Below are 18,839 nucleotides of genomic sequence, written 5' to 3' on the forward strand. Positions count from 1 at the left end.
CCTACCACATCTTGCCATCCATCCGTCCAGCGATGGCCACTTGGAATAACGCTGCTGTGAAATGCTGCAGGGCGTGCCTACCGGGTCTGCTGCTGGCGGGGACAGACGGCGAGAAACCAGGAGGGTCAGGCCTGAGCTCCGTGTGAGCAGAGATGGGAAGGATGTGGGGAGGACGGACAGGCAGGGAGCAGCCTCATCTCCAGGAGGTGCGACGGAGGTGCTGAGTGGGCAGCAGAGTCAGGGAGGCCAACACCCAGCAGAGATCAGGGCTGGAGATATACGTGTGAGTGAGGTCGGGCACCGAGGGCTCACAGCTGGACTCTTCACGGGTTGCCTGACACGCAAGGGGAGGAGCAGCCCGTGAGACAGGACATAAACCAAGAGAGCAGGGTCCTACACGCCAGGGGAGAAGTGCTGGGGAGGTGAGGACAGCAGCGGTCTACAGGTTCTCAGTACTCGGAGTCAGGTCTTCTGCTGGACATTATGCAGGAAGGGCGGTGACCCAACTGGTGTTCAGACACAGGAGAGGTCACGGCAGGGGTCACCTCTAAGGGGTGACCTAGAAGACTGGGGGAGACCCGGACAGGACAGGCCACAACCCTGAACAGGCAAAGGGGGTGACCATCCAGTGCACAAGGTGCGGGTGAGATCCAGTGGTGGGGTGGTGAGATCCAGTGTACAAGGGGGGGGCGAGATCCAGTGTACAGGGGGGGTGAGATCCAGTGTACAAGGGGGGGCGAGATCCAGTGTACAAGGGGGGGTGAGATCCAGTGTACGGGGCAGGGCGTGAGATCCAGTGTATAAGGGGGAGATCTAGCGTATGGGGGGTGAGACCCAGTGTACAAGGTGGGATGAGATCAGTGTACAAGGGGGGGGTGAGATCTAGTATACAGGGGGTGGGGTGAGACCCAGTGTACAACGCGGGTGAGACCCATTGTACAAGGGGGTGTGTGAGATCCATTGTACAAGGGGGGGTGAGATCCAATGTACAGGTGGGGTGAGATCCAGTGTACAAGGGGGGGTGAGATCCAGTGTACAAGGGTGTGTGTGAGATCCAGTGTACAAGGTGGGGGTGAGATCTAGTGTACAGGGGGTGAGGTAAGACCCAGTGTACAAGGGGTGTGTGAGATCCACTGTACAAGGTGGGGGTGAGACCCATTGTACAAGGTGGTGTGTGAGATCCACTGTACAAGGGGGGGGTTGAGATCCAGTGTACAAAGTGGGGTGAGGTCCAGTGTATGGGGGGGTTGAGATCCAGTGTACAAGGGGGGTTGAGATCCAGTGTACAAGGGGGGTTGAGATCCAGTGTATAAGGGGGTTGAGATCCAGTGTACAAGGGGGGGGTGAGATCCAGTGTACAAGGGGGGGGTGAGATCCAGTGTACAAGGGGGGGTGAGATCCAGTGTACAAAGGAGGGTGTGAGATCCAGTGTACAAGGGGGGGGGCAAGATCCAGTGTACAATGTGGGGGTGAGACCCAGTGTACAAGGTGGGGTGAGACCCATTGTACAAGGGGGGATGAGATCCAATGTACAAGGGGGGTGAGATCCAAATACAAGGGGGGGTGAGATCCAGTGTACAAGGAGGGGTGAGATCCACTCTATAAGGGAGGGTGTGAGATCCAGTGTACAAGGGGGGGCGAGAATCAGTGTACAAGGGGTGGGCGTGAGATCCAGTGTATAAGGGGGGAGAGAGATCTAATGTATGGGGGGGTGAGATCCAGTGTATGGGGGGGTGAGATCCAGTGTACAAGGGGCGGTGAGATCCAGTGGGGGGGGAGGCAGACTGCCTACACAGATGCACATGGAGCCCCACCTCCCCTGTGGCCAGGCCTCTCCTCCCACTGAAGTGGGGTCTCTTTCTCTCCTTGGACCTGGGCTGGTCCATGACCTGCCTAGGCTGAGGGAACGCAGCCAGCGCTCCTTGTGAGCACTCAGGGCTCTCCTGCACCATGTCCCTCTCTTGGACCACTGGCCCCTCCGTAGACAGAAGCCCAGCGCCGGTGCTGAAAGGTGGGTGGCCCCATGGAGACAGAGGCCTGGCGGTCCCAGCACAGGGAACTCGGAGACCGTCCCCAGATGAGCCTGCCTCCCTTACGGGGGGAGTGAAATCACTCAACAACTGTAACGTCAACCCCCGCCCCCCAGCCAAGAGAGAAGACCACAGACCTGGCGGTTTAAATACAGACATTTATTTCTCACAGTCTGGAAGCTGGACGTCCAGGGTCAAGGTGCCCAGGTGGCCGTTCCCGCGAGGCCTCCCCGTCACCGTGTGCTTCGCGCAGAGACGGTGCTCCTCAGGCAGTAGCCTGACGGGATCAGGGCCCCTCCCTATGACCACATTTATCCTTCATTGCCTCCTAATCTCCAGACACAGTTACGCTGGGGTCAGGGCTTCATGTGAGTTCGGGGGACACATTCAGTCCACGGCACCCCCGACCATGGTCCCACCGCTGAACGGACTTGCTAGAAGCTTGTTTTGTTCCGCTTTGTAAGTCCCCACAAACCCCCGTGGCAGGGTCAGGGGCCCTCGTGGTCGTCCTTAGTTAAACATCCTTTTTTTTTTATAGAAAGTATAAACTGATCTATAATGACGGCAAGCAGACCAGCATTAGCCTGGGGGTGGAGGCGGGGGGGATGCGGGGGGGATGCGGAGGGGATGCGGGGGGGGACGCGGGGGGACGCGGGGGGGACGCGGGGGGGACGCGGGGGGGACGCGGGGGGATGCGGGGGGGATGCGGAGGGGCCAGGGCGCATCTGGGGGGACACTTATGCTCACTGTCTTCATTGTGGTGACGCTTTCACAGGTGTCAAACCCTAACCTGTCCACTTGAAATATGTGCCGTTTACTGTACATCAATTATACCTCAATGAACTTGTTTAAAGGTTATTCTCATTAAATGTTTTACTTTTAGGTAGTTGTAGATTTACACGCAGTCGTGAGAAACAGCACAGAGGGGTCCCGTGCACCTTCGCCCACTCGTTCCCCTCGACGGTGACATCTGGCAAAACTGCAGGACCGTATCGTAACCGGGACATTGACAGCGACAGGAGCTGCCCACCTCAGCCAACGTCCCGTCTGCTCCGCGCACTGCGCTGTGCGTGTGATGAGTGCCGCGCAACCGTATCCCACGGGCAGGTCCCTGGACCCACACCCACAACCAAGACACAGAACTGCTCCATCACCCCACCGGCGTTTAAAAAAAACTAATTGTGGTAAGAGGCACATAACATAAAATTTACCATCCTAACCTTTCTTAGGAGTAGAGTTAATCGGCATTAAGTGCTTTATGCCTCAATAACGCCATTTAAAAGGCTGGGTTTTTTTTAAAAAAAGAAAGTTTTCAAAAACCTGGACTTGGTGAGCAGGCTCCGTCTCGCAGGTCCTGAGTCACTGCCCCTTTTCCAGCCCCACGGGATGGAGGAGACTCCAGCTGGCTCCCATCTGCTGTGCCCTTAGTCCCTTCTGTGTCGATGACTGTCACCCCCAAGACCCCCTGCTGGTCAGCATCCCGTCCAGAGAGGCGGCTTCCCAGGGTCAGTGTCCCCTGAAGAAAGACCCTGGGCTGTCACACCTGCAGGGTGACTGCACAGGGTCACGTGCAGAGGGGGCGAGAGGTCCCGGCATCTCAGACACGCCAAGTTCCACACGCAGACCCATTTGTTCCATGAAGGCCCTCAGCCCAAGCCAATGCGGGGCGGCTTCAGGAAGCCCATCTCCCAGACTGGACAGCCTTGTTCTGTGCGTCCTGCAGGCCTGGGAGCCAGAGAACATGCCTGGGGGACGCTCTTGGTGATTTCCAACCTCCTGGGAGATGAAGCTATCGTGTGGGCAAGCCAGGATCCCGCAGGCTCACAGGGAGGTGTCCCTGCGGCTTTCGGGTCACTCAACTCTCCCCCCGCCACACCCGTGACCATGCTGCCCTCTGAAACCGCTACTTTGGCCACTCGCTCCGGGCACCCAGCTTTATCCCCCATGAGAAAGTCCCATGTGAGGCCAGGGCCTCTGCTGCCTTGGTCTCTGCCAAAGTCCCAGCCCAGTGCCTGGAGCAAAGTACCTACCCAAGCACTGCCTGTTGAATGAATAAACGATTACCTTAACTGCCAGTCCTGAGATGGGTAGGAGGGGCTCAAGGCTTCCTTTCATCACACCAGACGGCTTACAGGGAACAGCCACAAGGAAACCGTCCCCCTCCTTCCCTCTCTCTCCACAGCGAGACTCCACCCCACGTGCACATCTGCGTAGGGTCCTCTCCCCCGTCCCTGGCACTGTCCCCTTACCCGGAGGAGATCTCAGAGCAGGGCCAGGCAGTTGTCTGGAGCCCAACCCAGCTGGACGTGAGCCACGCCAGCTGGTGCCCACAGTCACCGGGCCACATGGAGCTGGGTTCTCCATCACGCATATCAAAGCTTCCTCAGCACAGGACGGAGGGAAGCAGGCCAGGCCTGCGCCCACTGAGACGCACCATCACCTACATCCTCCCCAGAAAGAGCCCGAGGGAAACGCTCGCCACGCACAGCTGGGCAGGCACGCCCTGCAGCGCACAGGGCTCCGCTTCCGTGCTAGCTGTCTACACAGGGCCCTTCCCCGCGGAGGTGGCCGGAGCCTTTGGGTTTTTCGGCCACTCCACACAAGCTTGCCGGCTCCTCCGGACGGGCACACAGCCCTGACCCTCCCTGGTTCCAGAGTTTCAGTGACATCAAGAACCTCCCAAAGGCCTCAGACAACCACAGGTAGGGTGGACACGTGTTTTTTTAACTTGACTGCACTTCATTCATCTACGTGAAGGGCCTTGTGGCTAGTGTTTTTTTTGTGGCTAGTGTTTTTATGTGTTGTTGGTTCATCACAGAACATCTGGCAACATCAAATGACAAGGGATGACTTCCGTTTACATAAAGCGCGCACACAAAGCGAATCTCTTGGCTGTTAGAGCACAGGTGTTTGAGCAGTAGTGACAGTGGCCCCATTCTCCACCCTCCTGAGGACACGTCACCACGTCTGGCTCCTCTTCAGAGACCCCCACACCTGGTTTGCACGGGCGCTTGTGACGGCGCAGAGCTCTCTTCTAAGAGGTACGTCACCCACCTGCAGCCCCGGTACCCGCACCTGCTGCAGGGCCAAAGCCTCTGCCTGAGTGGACAGTCCGTTCTGGCTGGAACCCAGATGCAGAGCGAGGACTCTGTCCCTCACCAGGGCCCAAAGTGTCCCAGTGTCCGAGAACCACCAGAGACAGCCACTGCCCTCAGCAACAGCTCAGGGGCAGCCCCACTCTCTGCTCAGCTGCGACCAGCTCCTGGGACCCAAGACAGACAAAGAACACCACCACCTCCATCCAGGGGACCTCGCCACTGCGACCGCGGGGGGTGTGGGGATGCCGTGTGAGAAAGGCCCAGTCATGCAGAGGAGTGTTGGCACACGCTACACTAGTCCTCGGAGGACTCCTGGAGCATGGGCACGGCTCCCCGTGAGCCTGGGGGTGTCGGAGGAGAGGGCACAGCCCATTTCGGAGGACCGCCAGGCCTGCGATCTCAAGTGGGGATCCCATCGGGACACCTGCTCACCAGGGTTGGGGCAGCCCAAAGGCCAGAGCACACAGGCCTGGCAGCCGTCAGTCCCCCGTCTGGACGCCTTGTGGCTCTCACAGGCCCTGCCCCCCTCCTCCACCACTCACCCTGCATTTGTCAAGAACCACAACAGGGAAAGAGTCTGGAAGTTCCTCACGATGTTAGGCACAGACTCTGCTCCTGGGTACCTGCCCAGGAGAATGAAAACATATGTCTACACGAAAACGTGTACATGAAGGCTCACAGCAGCCTTACTCACAAGGGCCAGAAGGTGGAAACAGCCGAATGTCCGTGGATGGATGAATGGACAGATAAAGGGCGGCCTATCCGTACAGTGGAATATGACTCATCCTTAGAAAGGAAAGTCCTACACGTGCTACAGCGTGGATGAAACACACGTGAAGAAAGTCAGACACAGAAGGCCCCATACTGTGGGGCTCCTTTTATACAAAACGTCTGGGAGAGGCAAATCCACAGAGACAGAAAGCAGACTGGAGGTTACCGGGGGCTAGGGGAGGGGAGAGCGGGGAGAGATTACATCAGGGATACAGGGCACTTCTGCGGCTGCTGGAAAAGTTTGTAAACCGGGGGAGACTGCGCTGAATGCGCGCTCTGACGTGGTTCACTGTGTGTCACGTGAATGTCACCTAGTTCTTCTAAAAAACAAGATATATAACAAAAAACCAGAAAGCGACAACAGGCCTCATCAACAAGCCGGATGTGTGCCCCAAAGCACATCCTTGGGAAAGCGCTGAGGGGAGCTCCAGACAGCGGGGCACGGGCACCGGTCCACCCGCACCGGGTCTGAGTCTTTGGAGCAGAAGCCACGATTCCCCAGCCCCCCACAGGCCATGCTGCACAGGGAAAACAGGTGACGTGTCACACGTGGCACTGCCATTTGCCTTTCCGGTTTTGTCCCCGTGGGGAGGCAGGGCGTCCACTCAACAGTCCTTGACTCTATAATACTCTGGAGCACGTCTGCATAGACCAGTCAGACCGCCCCAGGGCCCCAGCGCCCGTCAGAGGCCGCACGCCGACCACGTCCCTCAGCTCATAGTGGGGCCCTGGGGGCAGAGGTGGGGAGCGGGCCAGGCCCGAGGCTGTGGTCTTGGTCAGAGGGAAGGTGCCGGTGGGCAGGGGGGTGGTCCCAGTGCCGTCGGTGCCGGGAGGGTAAGGAGGGGCAACCAGGCGGTTGCCGCCATGTGACAATGGAGCCCAGCATCGTGCATTCGAGTCACCGTCACTCAAGGGGGCCCCTTGGTTCTCTCAAAGCAGTTTCCAAATACCCACAAGACAGGCTGCCAGTGATCTAGGGTTCCGCCGTGATGGGGCCCGCGCGGTGGGACGGGGCGCCGGGGAGGCCTCGGACACTTGGCTGCCCCCGCACCGTCCCTTCTGGGTGTCCCCGACTGTGAAGGGCTGGTAGGTGTGCTCACGGTCCCAGAGAGCCCCAGCCTGCTCGCCCAGCTGGCCCAGTGCTGGCCAGACACGGGCGCGCTGCCGGCGCTCAGGTGGACGATGCCCGGGGCACTGGCGTGGCTGATGCGGGGAAACGGCCCACCATGAGCGCCTTGTCCGGCACCTCGAGTGTCCCTGATCAGCGACATGAGCGGCGGGCGTCCGGGCGGGGTCCTCTCTGCCAGCCCCGCACGACCGGGTCCCCGGGAGCCGGGTCACGGGGCCGCGGGGGTGGGCAGCCAGCCCTGGGGGCTTCCGAGGGCCTCCCGTTCGGCCGAAGAACAGAGCCCGTCAACACAGGGAGCACATCTGTCACCCTCTCGGGTGAGGAGACCAGAGCTGACCCGGGGTCCTGAGCCCACGTCCTGGGCTTGTGAGCAAAGCCACCGCTGGGCCTGGGTGTGGGGCAGGGGACAGACACCTCCTAGCAGCCTGCGGGCTCCTGGCGCAGGGGGCGCGGGCTACTCATCACCCCTCTCCACACGGAGACAAGAGCCTAAACCAGCAAGACACACAAGGACGCGAGAGACACCCAAAGGGGTGGAAGGTCCCGGGCTGAGACGTCCTCCACGTTCAAGGGTCCTGTCTGGGGGCAGCGGCCGCAGGACCACGTGTGACCACCTCCTCCTCTGACAGTCAGGGACACCTGTGCACGACCTCAAATGCGGGGAGAAAACGGCCCTGCACGGACCTCCAGTTACACAGTGCCGGCCAGTCAACCCAACAGACACAGCCCTTCTGCACGAGGCTCTCGGCCTGACCCGGAAGAGCTAAGGGATGGAAGTGAGGAGAGGGGACGCTACGTCCCTGGCCCAGACGCACCCCAGGACTGAGGGGCCCACCCCCAGCCCCCAGGATGGCCCCTGGCTGAGGAGGGCCCTCCCCGGCCAGCCCCATCCACTACCCGTCCAGAGTGGTGGGAAGGCCCCCCTGAAGGGCCAGCCCGTCAAGGCCCAGCTTCCTACCCGCCCCAACCCCGTCCCTCCCAAAAGGCCTCGCAACACCCCACCTGCAGGCAAATCCCCTGGAGCGTGCTTCCCGGCTCTCGGTGGGATGGGTGGGTTACCTTGGCCCAGCTTACAGCGCGGGAATAGAGACCCCTCCCTGGGGTTGCCCCTCCTTCAAGCTGCCCCGAGGCACCAGCTGGCAGGCTTGCTCCACCTGCATATCTGAGAATAGCAGTGCATTTGCCACGACTGCTAAAGCTTTATTCCTTGCTTTTTATCTACTGTGCTTGGCTTTGCTGCCTTCTCGCCCTCCTCTCCTGCTTCGACTGCATTGGTTACATCTTCTTTATTCTTTTTTCCCTCTCCTGGTCTGGAACTCACCCTTCTGTAGCTATTTTCCTAGGGTTCGCCTGAGTTAACTCACACTCTCAGCTCAGGGTCTGAAGCCGGCCAACACCTCCGGCCTCATCCTGAACCAGCGAGGCCGTCCCGGGTGTCCCGGGCGTTCCGGGCATTACCGTCCAGGGCGTTACAGGCATTACCGTCCAGGGCGTTCCGGGCGTTACCGTCCAGGGCTTCCATCCCGGCTGGCTCTTGAGGCTCCTTGTCGCCAGCATCTCCGCTCCCGGGATCTGCCCCCACGCTCACTTCTGACTGCTTCTCGCCTCCCACTCCCTCCTCCTGACTTTGACTTGGCTTTTGGAGAACATTCCCCAGTTCCCTTCAGCAAGGATTTGGGGGCGGTTACTTTTTTGTCTTCGTGTAAAACTGTCTTCATCTGACTCTCCTCTGCAGATGGCAGCCCAGCCCCGCCGGGGACTCTGCGTGGAGCCAGGTGCCTCCTCCCGGCAAGATCCCTCGGCCCCCAGAGTCTCCAGGCCTGGAGGCCGCAGCCCGGCCCACTGTCCTCCCTCGAAGTCCCCACATGCCGTGCATCCAACGTGCCTGTCTACTTAGTCCCGTTTACTCCGTTGAGGACTTGGCCTTCACTGAACCTGAACATCCAGCAACACAACTGACAAAAGCGTCCCCTTCTCTCTGGCCTCTCATCCTGGAAGCCCTGTCAGATGCACCTTGAACCCCTCATCTTGTCCCCCGTGTCCCATCCCCCCTCAGGTTGCCTTTCACCACCCTGGCCACCTGCTGGGTAATCTCTGCAACCACCTTCCAGGTCAGCGACCCCTTCCAACGTTTAACCCATTCCTCGGGCTGGGTTTCAGCTTTGAGTTTTTAAACCCAGTGACTGTCTTTTTCATTCTGGGAGCTCCATTTGGCCTTTGTTTAAAAGAGCCTGGGTGTTGCCTTGTGGTCTCCTTTCCCCCACGTCTCGGACTGTTGTAAACGGCAGTCCCCTTAGCCTTTGATGTTTCTGATTCTTGCTGAGGGAGAACCACTTTCTCGGGACTTTTGTAACTTTTTACTGTGAATTCCACCACAGAGGTGCTGCCTGGGGGTGGGGGGGTGCCCTTCTGGGGTGGTTTTGCATTTTATTCCGCCAGGCACCCAGGTGACTCTTAGCACCAAAGGTGGGGGGGTGGGGAGACTTTCCCAAGCTCCCTGCCACTGAGGGCGGGGCTCCACGTGTGAATCCCTCCAACCCACCCAGCCGGCACTCAACGTCTGACCCAGCAGGCCTCTGTCCACTCACCCCTCTTCGGGGAGCGCTCGCCAGGCTGCAGCATCCCCACGCCTACACCACCAGGAGGGAGAGTTGGCAGCCCCTCCCCCGATGGGGCGCTGGCCCCGTGGGGACCAGGAAGCAGCTGGGCCTCTGAACGCCAAGTCCCTCAAGAGATGCGGCCCCGAGCATCTTTTCACTTGTTTATCTCAAAAAAACACTACAATTCGCAAAAAAAAAATCTCTCCCAAAATGCTGAAATTCTTTTTTTTTCAATTGAAGTGAAATTCACATAACCTACAAGTAACCATTTTAAAGCGTGCAATCCAGTCCCGTTTAGTGCATTGGAAATGTCGTCCACTCTCCAGTTTTAAAACTTTCTCATTGCCCTCGCCAAAAGAAACCCCATACGTTTTTGCTATCGTTCCTCATTCCACCCCCCACCCCCGCGGCAACCACTGATCCACTTCCTGTCCCTGTGGATTCGCCTTTCCTGGACATTTCACATAAATGGAATCACACGCTCTTTGTCCTTCTGTGTCTCGCTTCTTTACACGGAGCATCAGGTTGTCAAGGTTCATCCACGTTGCACTGGGTACTTCATTCCTTTTCGCGGCCGAATAGTATTCCGTTGTGTGTCTATACCCCATTTTATCGATATTTACCTGTTCACTGTTGATGGACATCGGGGCTGTTTTCACCTGGCTATTCATGTTACTGTGCGCATGGGTGTACAATTCTTAAATGCATCTAACATCTAGGTGGTTGAGTCTGCTTTTAGACTTTTTTATAACTACAATATCCCTAAAAACAATTGGAAACATTTTCAAAAATTGAAAATGCAAGAAAAGAATTACTGTTCTAAAGACATCACCCCTACAATGGGTATGCTAACCCATCTTCCCCAAGAACCCAGCCAGTGTACCCCCGTGGTTGGAGGGTGGTTTGTCAAGGGGAAGGCATTAGCTGGAGTAAACCCCACCACGGCAGAGACTTACAGAGCCCCTCATGCAGAGCTCAAAGGACCCCCTCAGCCATGAAGGGAGCCCCATGTGGAGTGCCCCCAACATTCCCCTGTCCCCATCCAGCACGAAAACTATGAGAAAATGGAAGGGCTTCAAAATACTTACTGTAAGAAGGAAAAAAACATTCCATTCATCTTAAGCAACTACTCTACATAAATTACCATAACATGAAATGTTCTGTTCTACTTTTGCTTAATCTATTCAGATCAGTGGGAAAAAATCCATTCATTTTTGTCTTCCTCCTTCAAACACTTGAATTGCCCATCAATATCTAAGTTTCTTTGCAATCCAACTGTAAAAAGTACAAAAGTAATTGTTTCACCAAATGGAACTCATGTAAAACCTGATAGCAGCGACAGCTCATTCCCGCAGGACGTGCACAGCTCAGGACGGGCTCCTTACGGATTCCAGCTCTGGGGTCAGACAGACCTGAGTTCAATCCCAGTCCTGCCTCCCCCTGCCTGTGAAGGCTCCAGCAAGTTCACCTCATTTGTAAGACAGGGTGCATTCGGATAATCCAAATGTTAACAAGCACCCCCAAAGCCTCAGTGCCTTAAGCAACAGAGATCTCTCCTAAGCTGTCACTCACTCCCAGCCCCTTCCCCAGCTCCTTCACTCCCCCATGGCCCTGGGGTCCTCTACTGGATCCGGAGCCTCCTGCCAAGGAACCAGGGACGCAGACCACATCCACAGGAGGACAGCTCAAGAGGTCTGGTGTTGGGCCTGACATGGTGGAACCCACTGTTGCCCACACTGGCTAAAACTCAGTCCCAGGACTTTCACTTGGGAGAGGGTATCCAGATGGTAGGCAGTGTCTCTGCCACAGGGGAAGGCGCAGGTAAAAGGACCCCCGGGACGCCGGAGTGCCCTGAGTCAGGGTCTGTTCCCAGCAAATGAGCATGAAAAGAAGTCGGGGGGGGGGCACCCGTCGAGACATTTCATTCTCAAAATGACCCAGTAGGAGTAGCCGGCAGCCACGATGGCCTCTGGGACTTCAAAAAGTCCTCCACACACGGTTCTGTTTCAACCCCACACCTCCGGCCCACCTGCAAGTTCCACTGATAGTGACAGAGGGCATTTCTTGAGCCATCACTGTGAGCCTTTGACAGACATCGTCCCCTCAAATTCCAGGCAATGGGTCCCCTTACCCCCGCCTGGCAGACAGAGCTGTGGGAGGGGCGGTCAGGGTTCCCACCCAGGCCCTGCTGCCCTGTCTGTGGCTTCAACACCATCAAAACACATAAGCCATGTGGGCCGCAAAGACTTAGGGCAATAAACACGGGAGAAATGCTGACAGCCCACAACATTCTAGACATGTATTTGTCTTTGAACTGGAATCAGCTCCTCTTTGTCCACCTTTGTGTGGGCACACGGCACACACTTAAGGGCTGTGGCTACTCGATGCTGTCAACTCCAGCAAGACTCTGCCTGCAAAACCAGCAGATGACCGTTCAATCACTTATGGGCTCTCAGATGTGAATTTTCACACTTATAAAACAAGTGTATCTGGTGTTCTGGGAATGTCTGGCAGCCTTATGGAGAGGCACTAAAGTCTCCTGACATCACCACCTCAGAATGAAGGGTCAAATGAAGTCGCCCAACACACTTCCCGTTCAGAGGGGGGCAGTACACCGAGGGTTCCTTCCCCGCCATGCCACCGCCTGCTGGACGCCAAGGCCAGATACCAATTAGGCGAAGCTTAAGCCTCCCTGCCTATGACTCACCCATTTAACAGAAACCGTATCATACATTTCCCATAAATACAATGCACTGATGGTAAAGCACAGACCCCTAAGTGATGACATCAGAGTTGGCACAGAGCTGGCACAGAAATTGATGCTCGCAGCCTGTCTGCAGCTCAGCCTCTCCCCTCCCGGCCAGTGCCGGCAGCACAGGCTGGGCGTGTGCAGCCCCACGAGCTCCCGCAGCCCCAGACAGAAGTACAGCAAAGCCTGGGAAAGGAGGCGAGAGCTGCCCCTGAGTCTAGCAAAGTGGACTCTCGGGCCCTCCCATCTGCCCAGGCCTGACGATGCTTGTGTGTCGTAAGGAAGGCTCTCTGGGGGAGGTGGGGCGGCCAGACCCGGCAGCAGGGAGCGGGGCCCAGCGCTTTCTGAATTCAGGGACAAAAAACAGGTGCACTAGGCCAGCCAAGCCCACTCTGACTCAGCACAGCGGAGCATCCTTCCCGGGGCTTCCGAGCCCCGCTCTGGGCCAGGCACCCGCTGGCAGAGGGAGCTCGGCGCTGGCACAGCCTGTGCAGTAGGCGTCCGCACCACTGGCTTTGCTGCAGCTCACCTCGGAGACAAACGTGCAGCTCCAAGGACAGCCTCAGCCGCAGCTGGGAACTCAGAATTTATCGGCCGAGAAAGAACTAGTTAGCAGCCTGGCTAGAAGTTAACACTAAAATCCCGAGACCCTGGAGCCGTGTCTGTGCCCAGCGAGGGCTGCACTCAGTGCTCTGAGGACAGCAGCTCGTTTCCCGCTCGAGCGAGCGGGGAGAGTGAGGCCCGTGCTGCTGCTGTCGCGTCCCAGTCACGGTCACGCTCAGGCTCCCGTGCAGAGCCCAGGGCAGCAGGACCAGGTCGTGGGAAGACCACCGTCTCACTCGCCTCCACCACGACCCCTGCCGCCATGCTCCGAACCGGGGGCTCTGCTGACCGTGTGGCTGAGTTTCTCTGGGTCCCCGTCATCCGTGTCGTCACCGCTCACCCTCGGCCCCCGTGGGGGAGCCCTGTAAGGACAAGTGGGCTGTTCATCGTCTGTGTGTGCCGGGGGCCGTGCAGACACAAGCCCAGGCCTTTCCCCAGCCCCGGGGGCCGCTCATTTAACACCTGAAGGGCTCCCAACTGCCGCTGCACTTCCAGGGTATGGCCCCCTCCACCCGGTGGTCAACGTGCAGAGTGCCAGCCACCAATGGGCAACTCCATGCCCACTGCCCACGGCCGGGTGTACCAGGACTCTGGAGAGAGGGAGGGGCCCTGGGCACGGCTCTGGATGCCCAGCTGCTGACTGAGGCTGGGTTAAGTCAACAGCCACGTGGGAAGCTCCACACACATCCCCCCACCCCCAGCCCACAGCAGGCAGAACCGAACTCTGCAAAGATCAAAGGGCTCTTCGGTCAAGAAGCGCACACACGCAGCAGGTTACGCGGCTTCTCTCTGAGAAGGTCATTTCATCCCTAATCGGAACCCAGGATGCTGACAAAGTTTCCAGATAAACATCACTTGGTAAAGCCCTGTACTTACAAGGAATGCTTCCCCACAAAGAAGGGGGACAAGGAAGATCAATGACCCACCTCCCAGAAGTGGTTTGGGGGTGCAGACAAGAGAGTTCTTCATGAGGTGCACATGAAGCGTGGTAATTACCATGGTAATTACCATGAGCGTGGTAATCGCCATCCATCTGGACAATGCCACCTACCCGCCAGTCAATTCTTCCTCAAAGATGGAAAACACAAGTTCATCCTGTACCATTACTAACATGCTCTTTGATGGTGGCCAAGAAGACCTGGTGGGGTCCGGTCTGGGTCCTCCAACCCCCGCACCAGCATTTCACCCCTTAGCACAGTCAGCAGGGATCAACGAGAAAATTATAACCCAGCATGAAACACAGGTATTGAGACTTTTGTTTCAAATGAAGACCCCGGTATTCCAAAATGTTTCCCCTCTGAACGTTAACTCTTTTTTGGAAAGCCTTTCCCTAAACAAAAGCAAAGACACTTAGAAATCCTGAACACTTTCCATGGAAAAAAATCATAATACTGTTTAAAAGACTGCCTTAAAGAAAATAAATGGAAATACGAGAGTCTGCAAATAATTACTGCACACATCAGGTTGGTCTGTTTGTTACTCAACTTCAGTAGTTGTTAATGATTCAGATATCAAAAATTCTAAGTGTCATATAAGAATGTTTTAAAGCATTTCCAAACGCTTTTTAGAACTACAAGAACAATGAATATTTTTGGTTTCAGAATGTTTTCCACTGCACTGTAATGAACAAGAAGCTCAGTGTTCAGTTTTAAACCAAAGCAGGGATTAAATCAAGAATTCAGTTGAATTGTGTATCCATCTAAATACAACAGTGGAAAACATCGTAACTACAGGCAACGATCTCCCTCAGACACATCCTCCCACAGCTAACATTTAACACTTCAACTCTTCCAGGCCCGGAAACCTCCCAGAACTGACTCCTGCTCTCACTTGTGCCAAAATGTGTTAAATCAGACAGGAAGGGGAAGCATAAAATTCAATTTATAACCTGAGGCCAATATATGAGCTCTGGTTTGAAAAATGAAAAGCTACTGGGGTGACCTAACCCACTCCAACCCTTCAAGTAATTAAGACATTTAACCCCAAAGATAGATGTCCAACAAGGAACTACCATGCTCAGACTGACCGCTGGGCAAACACACAGAGATGTGTCTTGAGTCCAGGGGTCAGACAGCAGGCCAAGACACCACAGTGAAGGAAAGGAGAGGACCAGATGAAACGCTATCCCCTCCCTTCTCCTAAGGCGCACAGCTCTGGGCTGAGTCGCTGGGATTGGCTGACTCACCAGCTCTCCACCTTGCCCTGGTCAGCCCGGGGGCTGGCTTTGGAAGGGCAACTGCCTGCTGAGAGGGAAAATTAGGAACACGACTCTCAATTCTGGGGCACAGTCTCATGGGTAGTATCATTTTCCACTTTTAAAGACTTTTCCCTAAACTGAAACAGGCAGGGCCACTGAAATCATTCAGCTGCAGATGAAACAGATTCCACATTGCTTTTCCGTCCCTTCCAACAACGTATTACAGTTAGGCAATCCTAGAAGCCAGTCCTCTTCCACAGCCACGTCTGGAAAAAGGCATGCGGAGCCCTAGTACCCTTGGCAAATGTGTTTTCAGAGACACCAGAACGTTACTATGATACATTTCTCTGCTGGCCCTGCCGTTTATCACTGAAGAACTGCTGCTGCTGCTATAACCCTCACAACAGCCTTCTGACAAGTCCCCTTGGTCTTTAACTGGTGACAGAAGTCACACAAACAAAAAGCCACTCCTCGTACACACATCGCGTGCACAGGCTGCCGCCCTCCCCTGGCACCCTACCCAGCACCAGCAGGTAGGATCAGAGCCGCCTGGGGGGACTGCAGCAAGGAGAGGGCTGGGCAGGAGGCTGCCAAGGGCAGGGAGGCCCCAAACCACAGGCAGCTCCGGGAAGCACCAGGGTCACACCAAAACACCACTAATAAGCAGCTGCTACAAAGACAGGGAGGTGCGAAGGGGGAGCAGGGCTGCGCAGCTGCACCGAGCAAGTAGGAACCCGTATCCCCTCTGGGCCAGGCCAAGGCCGAGCAAGGGGCGGTCCCAGGCACCCTAAGCCCTCGACCCAACACTGGGAGAACTCTCCGACCCCAAAGGCGATGAAGTACGAGCCCTTCCGGTCCCTGAACTCGCCCCAGCACCTCGGGTGCCCATCCTCCAACGGACCTGCTGCAGGAGAGCAGAGATTTCAGGAACACCTCCCCCCCCCCCAGCCCACCCCGGGAGATCACTCACGGTGGGGGAGGGGAGCAGAAAAGCCAGACCCAGAGAAGTGGTCAGCCCTGGGCAGGGGGCGGAGCGGGGGCAGTGTTCCTTGGGTCGCTCAGGCACACTGTGGATGTCCGAGGCGCCTAGACGTGACGACTGGCCCCACCCCGGCCAAGACGCCCCCCCAGCCAAGACCCCAGCGCCCCAGCCCTACCGCGGTGCCAGCCGCCAGGGTCCGACCCCCGGACGCCTAGGGTGCCCCCAGGACTCTGCGCCCGGCTCCTGGGCACCGCCGCACCCAGACTAGGACTAGCTCTGGCCGCAGCGGACACGAGCCCTGGGCAGGCGGCAGGGACGCAGCGCCCGCAGTGCGACTGGCGCAGCTGCCGAGGAGCAGGGCGCGCTGCCCAGACCCCGACCCCACGGCCGGGGAGGGGCGCAGCGCCGGGAGGACCGCACCTCCGACCCCGCTGAGCCTGCGGCCCCGGGCGCACTCACCCCGCCACCGCCGGGCAGGGGACTGCCCTGCATTTGACAGCACGCGGGTGGGCACGGGAAAAAATGGGCACGGGACAAGGATGGGGACGCGAACTGGGCCGAGGCGCGGATCGGTCCTGGGTCGGGAAGGCAGGGCCGGGACAGTGGGATGGGGACCCGCTCTGCACACAAGGAAGGAGGGGTCCGTCCGGGACCCGGGAGAGGGACATGGGGGTCCCCCCTCCAGAACCTGGGGTAAGTGGGGAGAGGGTCTGTTCCGGATTGCGGAGGGAGGTTAAGAGGTACATTCCGGGTCCAGGATAATGGGGGGGGGGAGGCAGAAGAGGAACGGGAGAGTCATCCCTGGTGTAAGGAGGGGGGATGGAAAGGTTTTTCCGGGACCCAGGAGAAGTAGGAGGGGGTCTGCTCGGGCGACCACGAGGTGTGAGCAGGGCACCACGCAGGACCGGAATGAGAAGGGAGAGGGGCCCATCTGGCAGCGGGCAGGCGTGGGGAGGGAGTGCACCCCGGCCCGAGGGTAAGAGCAGCAGGGGAGGTTTGGGACCGGGCGGGGTGGGGGGACCCGTGTAAGGGGGAGGGCGACGGTGTGAGCAAGTCGCGGAGTGGAGGGTAGGATGTCGGCGGCACCACGGAGAGGCCGGTCCCGACCGGGAAAGGGGGTCTGCCTCGGCAACGAGGGACGGGTCCGCTCACCTTGGGTTTGTACAGCCACTTTCGGAACCTGTTCATCATCGCCGCGCCGGCCCGGCCCGGCCCCGGCGGCCCTCACCTCCGCAGCGCTACGCCTGGGCCCGGCTGCGGCGCGGGGCGGGCGGACGCGGGGCAGGGCCGGGCCGGGCCGGGGTCCCGCGCGGACCCGGGGCGCCGGGCGGGCGGCGTCAGGTGCGCGGAGCAGGTGCGCCGCCGGGAGATGCTCGGAGAGCTGCGCGCGGCACTGACCCGCAGACCGCGGTGGGCAGGTGGACGCGCTGACTGACCAGGCACGGGGGCGCCGGCTCCTCGCGGCTCACTGACACCAGGTGCCTTGGCCGGCCACCGCCGCCCGAGCCACACATGCGCCGACGCGCCGCGAGCCCCAGGCCAGCCGCAAGCCACCGAGGCTGCCCAATCCGGTCGCTGCGCCGCGCCGCGCCCCGCCCGAGGCGCGCTCCCCCGCAGGCGACCCGGCGCGCCCGGAGGGGCCGAGAACTACAAATCCCGATGGGCATTGCGGGGAAGAAGGGGCCCTGGATGTGGCGACCTTCCTGGGCTGCGGACGCTGTGCATTCTGGGGGTTGTAGTCTCCCCTCGGACGGCTCCGGAGCGTACACTGGTTGCTAGGTGACAAAGCCCAAACTGCGCCCCAGCACCGCCCCTGCCCTGAGGGTTGCCGGGGTTCCGGCCGAGCAGAAGTGGAAGGGGAGATCCACTGCTATTCCCCAATCCCCTCGCGCCCGCTAGCCCTGCAATTTCTGTGCGGCGGGCGGTGGCGAGAAGGGAGGTTCCGGAGCGCCTGCGGAGCCCGCTGACAGGTACGGGGGGAAGGGAAGCAGGCGAGACCCGAAAGGGGGCCGAGGCGCGTCCCCTCAGCACCAGCACCACCCACGTGCAACTTCCCTAGCTCTGCGGGCCAGTTCTCGTCTTTCTTGTTTCCCATCTTCTTGCTTTCGCTCACCACCGTTTTGGTCTTCTTCCCAGCTCCTTGACTAAAGTTAACGGTGCTTTTTTTTTTTTTTTAATCGCCACAATAAACGATGCTTTTTAAAAAGATATTCTCCCGTATTCACTAGTTCCCCTAGCCATGCCCTAATTTGGACCCATAAAAACAATCAACAAAATCTGAGAATCTATTAAGTGCTAAGCAGAAAGCTAAAAACAAGTGTGTGGTCTCACTTGAAACTCCCTCTGGTGCCTGAAGAATCAGGGACAAAGAGGCTGCTGCGCTCTGGCTGCAGGAGGGGACCCTCCCCCAACCGCCTTGCGCTTTCCCCTGCCCCCACCCAGCAGCACTTCGGGTACGTGCAGATTTAGGGTGCACAAGAGGGTGCACAGATTTAGGGTGCACTCTCTCTTGATAGAGAATTTATTCTCTGCTGCTCATGTTATCACTGGCCCAGCGTCCAGGTGCTCAGCTGGGCTGGACTCCCTGGCCCCTCTATTCCATTAGAGTCAACGTGAGTCTAGGCACCGGCAGCCGTCTGAGATTTCCCTGAGTGTTGGCAGTCCTCCGGGTTCGTTTTTG

At 58.2% G+C, this 18,839-nt stretch overlaps 1 protein-coding gene across 1 annotated transcript in view; it reads right to left on the reverse strand.

Moving 5' to 3' along the window:
* Positions 1-17,350, reverse strand: part of ZFYVE28 (zinc finger FYVE-type containing 28) — a gene marked incomplete at both ends in the record, with an annotated part of 111,971 nt that extends 94,621 nt beyond the window's left edge. The window contains one exon of the mRNA XM_082838349.1: positions 17,312-17,350. Within this exon, the coding sequence (XP_082694475.1) occupies positions 17,312-17,350 (39 nt within the window). The remainder of the gene's footprint in view (positions 1-17,311) is intronic.
* Between the last annotated feature and the right edge of the window lie 1,489 nt (positions 17,351-18,839).

Source organism: Leucopleurus acutus (assembly GCF_964270905.1).
Source record: "Leucopleurus acutus genome assembly, chromosome: 4".
NCBI lineage: Eukaryota > Metazoa > Chordata > Mammalia > Artiodactyla > Delphinidae > Leucopleurus > Leucopleurus acutus.